Source organism: Euprymna scolopes, chromosome 13, assembly GCF_053919585.1.
Source record: "Euprymna scolopes isolate OS-2025 chromosome 13, ASM5391958v1, whole genome shotgun sequence".
Classification (NCBI taxonomy): domain Eukaryota; kingdom Metazoa; phylum Mollusca; class Cephalopoda; order Sepiida; family Sepiolidae; genus Euprymna; species Euprymna scolopes.
The window spans coordinates 73,468,964-73,480,613 of NC_136494.1; the positions used below are offsets into that span (position 1 = coordinate 73,468,964).

The window sequence follows — 11,650 nt, forward strand, 5'->3', positions numbered from 1 at the left end:
TGAATTATGTGTATGTATATATATGTATGTATATGTGTATGCATATGTGTATGTATATATGTTTTTAGGTAACATTTTTTTTCAATTATATTTTACTTTTGTGTATAACAATTCTTTTCGTTTAAAAGCTTAATGTTTAAATACATGAACAGAACATTTATATAATATATAGTATATAATATAATACAGCTACAGATCATATATATAACACATATAATAACAATATATATAACATTCCAAGTTCAAAATATTTATTTCTTTATCAATCATTTCTTTTAGCACGTCAAAATCTCAGTACGTTACATCGTTACACAAAACCAATCAATTATTATTATGTCCATATCGAATGTTTACATACGTATAGCTATCAGAAAACAGAAAATTTTGCTTAGAAAGAAAAAAGCAAGATAATATAACGCCCAAAAGAAAAATACATAGAAGACTCAGCAACGTATGTTTATTTAGGTACCCATCTTTTTTTAATGAACTAGGTAAAGCTAATTCAGTTTTTGTGTTGTACGTATGGGTACAAATACCCCTAAAAAGTTTTAGTTTACAAATAACTTATTTATATGATAATAGTAGTTTATTCCAACTAATAATTATTGTCAAAAAACAAAAACAAAACAATTAACAGGGATTATCGCTAAAATAGGTTTGTTTAGGTTGTGGGTACGAAACTAACGTTTTACTTTTTAAACAGTATTTTACATTCTGTGGTCGGTCAAGTTTATTTTCGTATTGCATTTTAAAAGTTGAATAGTTAGATATTTTTTTCTAATATACGCATATACGTATACGTTATATTTCGGTGTATAAGGCGACCGTCAGATAAGATACACTTATAAAAATTTTCTATTTATTTAAAAAGAAAATACAATTCTGTTATATATGAGTCGTAAGATTGCATTCATCTGCAAAAGATCTAGTTAATTTTCATATTCTTTTAAACATTCATTTTAATTAATTCCCTATTAGTCTTTTTCGTTTTTCTTATGGGATGATCAGCTTCAGTTAACTATTACGTGTACTTATATTCATGCAGATATTCTACATGATTTATACTTGCATAATATTTACGTAAAAAGATTATTATAAACTCAAACCCCTTTCTATATATATTTATGTATGCGTATATATATTTGTCTAAAAAAATGATCTACCAAACTCCTCTGTCAAATTTTGGTCTACAAACATGAAACTTAATATATAGGGCACTCGAACCCATACGAAACTTTATATTTGGGTTGTAGGTGGGGAAAATTGGTGGAAATGTGTAAATATTAAAGAAATGGAATTTGCTAGGTGAAGATCGAACGATGGCATTACGAATATGCATGCATAACGTAATAGTTATTGGTTCATGTTCATGTAACCTTGCAGCAAACATGTCTTCATAGCTCAGGCAAAAAGTAAGGTAAACGTTTTGGTTTCGATTCTCGATGGTGGCGCACGAGTCATTTTTTAAAAACTTTTAAAATCATTACTATGTATTGGGTCCAATATAATATAATAACAAATACGGAATCTGCATTAATCAAAATATCATATTTAAGCGTATTTTATTACCAGGAAATACCGGGCGGCCTGCTAGTATATATATATATATATATATATATATATATATATATATATATATATATATATACACGAGTAAACAGTTAATAAAACATGTTAAAACACTTTCAAATAAGCTTTTACATCTGGCTGAGATAACTTTATAAATATTAATTCTTTAATATTTATAATATACTTTAATTTTTCCATCTTGGATCATTTTGGTAAATTTAATTGTAATTTTTATTATATATATATATATATATATATATATATATATATATATATATATATACTCAGCATTCTTTCTTTTAGGCATGTTTCATCAAATAATATAGACAATTCCTATCTACATATTTTGGTTTTGATCTTTTCTAATTTTCTTGTTAGTTTACTTGCTCCTGGCAAGAACTGAATGATGTAACTGCCATAGCCACTTTCAGATCCGTCCGGGTTCATCGTCAGGGATAATTAACGCAACAGATTTTAGGATATTTATAGAAGTGTTTTTTCTTCTTCAATTCATCACGTTATTAGATAAATTGATTATTCTATGTCACGTTGAACAGCATTTAAAATGTGCTCATTGTTATTGAAATTTATTTTTATTAATGTTAGTTTTTTTTTATTACTGAATTAGTACTGCTTCTATTCTATGAAGTTTTGCTTGTTATGAATACGTTACAGAATAGATGTGCTGTCTACTAAAAGTTTATGAAATTGCACGCGGTGACAAGAATGTTGGTTAGTGAAGGTTTTTAGAAATGGCTCTGTTGTGAGAATAATGCAAGGTTGTGTAATCTTCTAGACAAAGTCGTGGTAATCTATGTTTTTCGTTCACTGACTACTCATCTCACCAAACATATTTATACGTGCCTGGCGCACAGATCAAGGGACACACATTGTGTTCCTGATTCATTTTGTTCGCCGGCGATTGGTGCTGACTTAAACTTCTGAAATGATATTTCCAACTATTATGCTGTTAAAGCAAGATAGCTCTTATATTTCAAGTGTCGCTTTATTTTGGAGTCGCACTTCCAATTTGTTTTACTAGTTTTTTTTCTTTTTACATATGGACTGTAATGTCCCCCTGACTTCCAACGACAGAAAGTGACGATCTCTTAACAAGCGAATCTCTCGGTAACTAAAAAATCAACTCCTATCTCGCCGCGGTCAATAACCTAATAGCATAAACTCTTTTTTGGTTCTAAAACTTGATTACGTCATCTCTTATGTCTGAGGTCAACTCATTGTTTATTGTTTATTCTCCATTTGCTGTAAATATTTAACGTATCTTTATTCAATCTTCCATTGTTTGTTTCAAATATTTAGTTTGTTCTGATAATTATTGTTACGGCCATTCCATTATCTGTCAAATACGAGGTGCCTTCAGTAAGCTTCTAGACTTCTTTTTCTACAGCCATTTAAAATTGTCATAGACTCTTAAAATTTCAGAATTTCCCACCTGCCATATAAGACGACTGACGAATTTTCATGATTTCAGGTTTAAACGAACAGCCACAGCAAGAATTGGAATACATTATACTAAAGCCTGATTGTCACAGCTGGTGAATTTCAAAAATACAATCTGAACGCGAGGACACTCTAAAAGAACGACAGCTTTTGGATAATCTTTCATTAACCGAGCATCAGTCTTTGAGTGGCGTAAGAGATTCAGGGAAGGCAGAGTATCTGAGGGATGATGAAAGTTGTGGGAGAAGTAAGGAAGTCAGAACACTAGAGTTGATTGACCAAATAAAGATTTTTATGGATAAGGATCATCGTGTTTCTATAGAATGTGTGTCTTCGGTTCCTTGATCCGACGAGGGGATGTGATGCGTCTAGTGTGTTAGGTACAAGTTAGTGTTAAGTTCATGCTTGCATGCCTCCTCGCTTTCAGCTAACACCGCTGGCTAACCTCACGGTTAAAAGGGAGCAGCTATGCATAAGTCTTCCCTGCCAGTACATAGCCTCTCGATCATCAAGACTCCTACAGTGCCTCCACGTTGGCCACACCTGGTAACTGGGTGCCTTGCGGCCCCAGGTTAAACTTTTAGGAGATCTCGGAGTAGTAGGGGACCCCAGAGGTAATGCGTTATGGCCCACCGATGTGTGGACATGCCCTGGCACACTACCAGCCCCTACCCCACTGTCTTGTGGGTGCCCTTGGTTGGGCGAAGACTAGGGGAATCAACCCCAAAATCAAACACCACTGCCCTGTGGGCTTTATCACAGCAAAAGGCTAAGAGATAGGAACTCTGATTTCAAATCCTACTGCTGCCTTGCAGTTTTCCTTAAAAGGCTATGGAACCTTACCCAGAAAGAAAAGGCGTAGTAGCGGACACTATAGGGCGACTGTCAACCCCACTGAGATTACTTTCGGCCAGAAGCTGCAGCCTCCTCATGCTGCCAGTCGTCGCAGGTTCGCTCCACTGGACATGAGCATTGGAGGTTCAGAGGGTGTCTATCTGATGCGCAACAGATACTACACCTAAGCTGCGCAAGCAAGTTAGGAGCCTAGGTGGAAAGTCCTATGGTGATGGAGTGAGGATAACGGTGGCAGGTGTGAGAGCTGGGAGCCACTAGTCCAACGTCTGCGCATAGGCGGCCGTGTGTGAAGGTCGCAGGTGTACCGAGTGGACAACGATACCCTGAGGCAGCTGCACGGATGACCAAGCAGCCGTGTTCAGGGATAGCACTGCTTGCTCTGGAAGGAGACGCCTCTATAAAAGGTGAGGTAAACAAAGCTCATCCAAAGACCATTTGACTGTCAAACCGTGGCCAGTGGATCTCCAATCCAGCGGTAACAACAGAACAAGAAATAACAATACTCAAGACTTGAACATCGGTACATGGAACGTCAGAACAATGCTCGATACGGACTTGGGTGACAGACCACATAGAAGAACAGCACCGATAGATCTGGAGCTCGAAAATACAAATATCGACATAGCTGCATTGCAGGAGACAAGACTCAGCGGGGAGGGCCAACTGAGAGAAGCAAGGAGAACCTATTTCTGGAAGGGCTGTCCTGTAGATCACCGCAAAAGAGCTAGAGTCGCTTTTGCGATCAGAAATGACCTAGCCAGTAGACTCGCAGAGAGCCCCAGAGGAGTCTCTGAAAGAATAATGACACTGCGAATCACCACATCCCATAACCGTAACATCACCATCATCAACGTCTATGCACCAACAATGAATTACCCAGACGAGGAAAAGGAGGCGTTTTACTCTCAGCTGAAAGACATCATAGCAAACGTCCCTGCAGTGGATAAGCTAGTTCTCCTTGGTGCCTTCAATGCTAGAGTGGGCCATGACTACAATACATGGAGCCCTGTTCTCGGAAAGTTTGGAAAGGGAAATCCCAGTTCAAATGGAGAACTGCTGCTCTGTGTACGGAGTTTGAACTGGTAATTACGAACACTTACTTCCAACATTAAAATAACCATTAATACTCCTGAAAACATCCCAGGTCAAAGAGACGCCATCTCCTGAACTATGTTATCACAAGAAGGAAGGACCTCAAAGATGCCAAGAATACAAGAGCTATGCGAGGACCAGATTGCCAAACAGACCACTACCTAATCAAGACTACCTTCAAGTTCTCCATAAAACCTGTGTACAGCAGGGCGACAACGAAGAGCAATAGAAGGCTAAACACATCAAAGCTCGGAGATAGAAAATGGCAAGATAGACTACAACTTGCAATTAACTCAGCATTAGAACAAACCACTGATGATTCTGATTCACCAGAACAAACATGGGACTTGCTAACCAGGCCTGTATTCTCCGCTGCGGCAGAGGTACTTGGTTACACAAAAAAGCGGAATGCGGACTGGTTCAATGAGAATGACCAAGAGATTAGAGATGTAATAAATGAAAGAAACCAAACATTAAAATCAAAGCTAAGCAACTCGACTAGAGCAAACCAGAAGAAGCTGAAACAAGTGAGGGCAGAAGTCCAGAAAAAACTAAGAGAAATGGAAAACACCTGGTGGCTGAAAAAGGCTGAAGATATGCAGAGGCAAGCGGAGGAAAACAATTCTGCAGGTTTCTTCACTGAAGGAAGTGTATGGCTCTAGAGCCCAGATGACTAACACCCTCTTATCAGAAGATGGAAACACCATACTGACCCAATCAAAACACATAATTCAAAGATGGCAAGAGTACTTCGGCACCCTACTGAATGTACAATCCAATACGGATGAGGAGATCTTAAGCCACATAACAGTCTTCCCCCAGCAGATGGACCTGAATGACACACCAACTCTTGGGGAAGTAAGAAAAGCAATTGACAAAACTAAAATGAACAAATCTCCAGGAATTGGCGGCATACCACCTGAAGTATACAAATTCGGTGGAGAACAACTCATGAGAAAACTTCAACTAATAGCAAAATGCTGGCAACAAGAAACGCTGCCACAAGAATTCAAAGATGTCATAATCATCCCAATCTAGAAAAACAAAGCTGACCATAAAGACTGCAGCAATTACCGAGGTATATCTTTGCTGACCATTGCCGGGAAAATAATGGCTAAAGTGGTGCAAGCACGGCTAGCCAGACTGGCGGAAAAGGTCCTAACCGAATCACAGTGTGGATTCAGACACAAAAGATCTACAATAGATATGATCTTCAGCTTACGGCAGATTCAAGAAAAAGCCATTGAACAGTATCGGGAGCTCTACATAGTCTTTGTAGACTTCCGTAAAGCATTTGATACAGTTGATCGAAAAATGAAGATCAAATGGAGTGACTTTATACCAAACACGGAAGTTTTCAGGAGAGCAAAACTAAATAGTGTGGAAGCTACCCTTGCTACTATGCAACTACGATGGACGATGGGCACATTACTAGAATGGAAGAAAACCGAATTCCAAAGATGATCTTCTACGGGGAACTGGAAAATGGAACCCGCAAGGTAGGAGGTCAGAAGCTTCGCTACAAAGATGTAACAAAGCGGCACCTAAAAGCAATGAACATCAATGTCGAGAGTTGGGAAGAACAAGCCAAAGAAAGGAGTGGTTGGCGGAACAGTCTCCACAAAGGAAAGAAAGAAATAGAGAGAAAGATCGGAGAAGCCTTAGAGCTGAGACACTATAGACGACACAACCCTGGCACCCACATATGCAGTGCCTGTGACCGGATGTTTCACACAGAAAGAGGACTATGCCAACACCGAAGGATAAAGCACTGAGGCCCTGACTAGTCATCGTCAAGACTGACAGACTGCATGATGATGATGATGATGATGATGATGATGATGATGATGATGATGATGGTGATGTTTCTATAGAGACAATCAGTGCACAGTTTAATATCAGTGTGGGAACTGTACACACAATTATTTGCGAGGAACTGAAGGTACAGAAGATTTGCGCAAGTTTGTCCCAATGATGTTCCATCCTTGTCACAGACTATTTGACCAAGATAGGCATAAAGACGGTTCCTCACCCTCCCTATTGTCCAAACCTTGCTCCCTGTGACTTTTGTTATGCCCTAAGCTCAAGAAAAATCTTAGAAGCTGTCGTTATGAGACAATTGATGACCAAGGTCATTGACACACTCACACAAGACGACTTTCATGGTACCTAGAATTTGTTGGAACGGTACAACAAGTGCATTGCAACCGGGGAATATTACTTCGTAGGGGAATAGAGTTTCATGGGTGTACTATCAATAAAAGTTCTCATACGAAAAAAGTCTGGAAAATCATTTAAGGCACCTCGTATTTCATTTGTATTCATCTGGCCCATCAATGAAAACTACATAGCTAAATCAGCTAACTTACTCGACTATTATTGTAGGGCCGCAATCTGTTAATAGTTATTATTACTAATGGATTTGAAGGTTGGTTGGCAGTTTTGAAAAGTGCCCCAGATAATGGGGTAGACATTGTGAGGACGATTCACAAATAATCAGGCACTAAGTGCTGCTTATAGTATGGTAATCTTGCAATCAAGAAGGCATCTGTGTGTATTCGTATGTGTTGTACTTGGCATAAATATTTATGTACAGAAGCGAGTATTTTTTTAAACAAAACTCATCAGTTTTTTTCAGCTCCGTTTCTAAAAGCTATTATCTGAAATTGCCATGCCGTGAAATTCTTATCGAAATCTATTGATCAGTTGCAAGAAATTAAGAGAAACTGAAATTTGCCATTTTATTTCGTGTTTTTTAGATGACATTCCTCTTGGATTTTTTGGGGGTTCATTTTTTTTTTACTTCTTTGCGGCTTTTTAGTTTAGCTTTTATCTTTGTATTTAATTATGTATTCATTTCCTCGTTTCTTTTTATTATTCAAATCGAGGTTCATTTTTGTTCCACCATTTTTGTTTGCCCTCTTCATTCTTATTTTTTTTTTTAAAACAATCTGTTTTCTATGTTTGTAGGTTCTTTCAGTCATTTCATGAATTAGGAAATTTTCTTGTTCCATTTTCTTTCCTTATTTAACCTTTATTTCGTTATAGGAACTTTAGCAGCTATTTAAAACTAGCAAATTTGTGCCCTTTCTGACCACACATGTTTGACATAAGATAATATAAGATAAATGAACTTATAATGCATCCTCCTTTCAAGCAAGAAGGTAATGTCTGGGAGGATGGTTTCATGATAACATAACAAATATTGCACTACACTTCCGAAGAGGGAATTATGCCTGAGATTATTCCCGTCCCACAGATTAAAGAAAGTAATGCTTTTTTGCATAGGAGTCCATATTGGTGATCATATTAACGGTAACGTTAGTGACAACACTGAGGGGAAACATTTATAACCGGTTGGGATGATGATGAGAGAGAGAGAGAGAGAGAGAGAGAGAGAGAGAGAGAGAGAGAGAGAGATTTCTTGTAAGAGTTACATAAAGTTCATAATAACGATGAGGAAGACAAAGTTCATATTAAGGATGTTTCACACATTACCTTTTGCTGTTGAATGATGACACGACACAGTTTTACAAAAACATGATGATAACTTCTTTATTATCAGATCGACCGATCGAATGATGATGACGTCAAGGAATTAAAAGTCGTTTCTATATGGTTAAACGTTCCCCCTTCGCTTCTAAAAGGACCCTTCTCTGATCATGTCAGTTCTTTTTGACCGACTCTGCTGACTGCTCGAACCTGTCTCCCCGACTGCCTTCCGTCTTCCACTGAAACTAGCTTCTATATTGAGAATTCATTTTTGCTATGACGTCAAATGTGTGGTTTCAAAATGTGATCGATCCACGTGGCTTAAACATACGTGTCTCGGCAATTCCCCAAACACACTTCTGCAACAAAGAATTCTCACTAACCTATTTTCGAGCTAACTTATTTTTCAATATATTTTTAAATTGTATTGTTCATTATTTTTTTAGCTAGCCTTTTCAATTTCCATAAAAGAATGGACAATTAATTCTTTTTGCAAACAAACATATCTAAACTATTTTATATGAAATTTAACAATAGACAAATTCCAACATTTAATCTCCGAATCTATTCTGAACCTTGCTTACACGGTTCGAATCTCGGTCTATCCTAATCTAATTTTCCACTTATCTAATGTTTTTCTTATTTACAAGAAAAGGGGACAGCCTTTCTTGTAACATCTTGAGAGGATGATCTTTTGAGAACAGAATACATAGCAAACTATACCGCCATTTTTGTTCTTTTGATTAATATTTTTTCTATGCTTATATAAATTACGAATTTTTCTTGTTGCCCTTTTATTTCGTTATAGAAACTCTAGCAAATACGGTCTTTCTTCTGGTTGCAGATTTCTGATAGAATACATGACAAACGGCCTTATACTACACCCTCCTCTCAAAGAAAGAGATAACGCTTGGGAAGGTTGGTCTTATGACAACAGAATAGATATTGTACTACATCACCCAAAACAGGGAATAATGCCTGGGGAGATGACCCTCAACTAAATACGTAATGCTTAAGAGGATAATGTTATGAAAACATAACCCATATTACACTACACTCCGTAAAAGAAGGAAAATGCACCCCCCCCTAAAAGATGGATGTAATGCCTGGGAGGATGGTCTAATGACAACAGAACAGATATAGCACTACATCATCCCAAAAGTAGGAATAATGTCTGAGAAAAAAGAGGATTAATGTACGGTAATACACGAGAGGATGGCATCGCCGAAAGAGTGCTAGTCTACGATTATAATGATTGTGATTAAAGTTACAAAAATAGAATGCCAGCAAAAATGTTATCATAGCGAAATAAACATTTGCAGATGCAATTATTTGTTATGATAACTTAATAGGAAATATGTTAGAAAACAAACAATAATTTTAAAATAAGTTTGACCTCGACTGTCTAACGTAGTCTTACGTGGAGATCAGTTAAAGTGATGTGGATTTAAGGGTAGAGCTTGAAAGACACGTATTATTTTTAGTCAAGAGACAGGAGTGTGTGTGTGAGAGAGAGAGAGAGAGAGCAGATCGACTCGGTAGTCAGAGGGAGAGGGAGTGTCTTCAGATCGACATGGCTCCAAGTAGAGGGAATTAGAATGACGATAGTCAGAATCAGCGTTGAAACTTTCAAGTGGGGAAACATCTGTAATAAAGTTGCTGAAAAGACGGCTCGAGATTTGTTGATTCATTGAGATGAATATCCTTAGCAGCATTACGTCAAACAAGACCAAAGACGGACCAGGTATGTTTCTCCGATTGGCCCAATGTTAAAACCCTATAGAACTATTATTTTTGCCTTTTTGTTATAAATGTTATATATCCGTTGTTAAACTGTATCTGTTAATATATCAACACCCTCGTAAGTGTTATACACGCATCACTTCAACGAACAATAGAAAAAATAGATTAGATGAAAACACATGCATATACACACACGTATACACATGTATACACACATTCATTAAAAGGAACATTTTATACCACTAAACAATACACGAATTTAGACACGTGTATATATATATATATATATATATATATATATATATATATATATATATATATACTTCAAAATTCAATTTTTAATTGTGATTTTCCATGTCTCACTGACTAGCAAATAAGGTGTAAACCATTATAACTATTTGCTAATATCTTCATTTTTTGAAGAGATGGTAGACATCGAAATCCTATAGGATACGTAGTTAAAATATTTCAAATGTATTCTTTGTCTTGCATAGAATAATAAAAATCTTTTGATCTGAAACTCAAACATTTCACGTCATAAATTTTTAAAGTGCTGCATGTAGATTAAACACAGCATTAGTTTAAAAAGATCGGCAGAGCAGTCAGTCGGAATGCCAAAGCTCTTCAGACAATATTTCGTGACGTGAAACCTAGTTTAGAAGACCAAGTAACTTCTACGGAACAATAGGTTCACCTTTAACGATTTTTTTGCTCTTTCAACTTTTAACGATTTCTCTCTCTTTTAACATTTAAAAATATATTTCTCTTTTAACATTAAACATTTTTTTCTTTCACTGTTTAAAGTAGTCACTTTTAAACTTTAACGACATTAAAATTTTACCTGCTAATCCAACAGTACCAAGTTATTAACTTTCATGACGGTGGCTAAATAGTTAACAATACAGACTGACAAACATGGGTGTGTCAAGATTGAATCTTGTTCATTCCACAGAAACACTTTAACTTAGGACGTTGGCAACCATCACGTGGTACATCCCGTAAATACCCAATCTAGTTTTCCTAGAAAAGAATTCTAACTAGAAAGATATTGGGGAAACGAATGTCAACAATAGAATCATCTGATTCCTGCAAAATGAATGAAAAGAAAACACTTTCATTTTATTTGTTGATGCTGTAAATTATAAAAATTGTACATTTTATATTGTCGGAAAAGAAATAAATTCATTTCAACCAGGTTTTACTTTTTAACGTAGAGTTACTTATTTGGATTATGCCATCTGCTATATTTTCAACTAGATATGACGTTTTAAAAATGACCCACTTCATCTAACAATAATTTTTTTTTTATTATTCACTAGCAGTGAGACCCGCCGTTACCGGGGATTGAATGATGATCAAGGAATGTTTCACACTCCCATATGTTTTATCGAAATCGATGGAATCACCAATTTTTTTAATCAAATCAATTGATTGCTTG

At 36.5% G+C, this 11,650-nt stretch overlaps 1 protein-coding gene across 1 annotated transcript; it reads left to right on the top strand.

Annotated features, from left to right (window-relative positions):
* Positions 1 to 4,425: 4,425 nt before the first annotated feature.
* On the top strand, positions 4,426 to 4,971 carry LOC145292282 (protein CFDP2-like). Its single transcript, XM_080138606.1, has one exon. The coding sequence runs from the start codon at positions 4,426 to 4,428 to the stop codon at positions 4,969 to 4,971; it is 546 nt and encodes a 181-aa protein (XP_079994732.1).
* Positions 4,972 to 11,650: the final 6,679 nt, after the last annotated feature.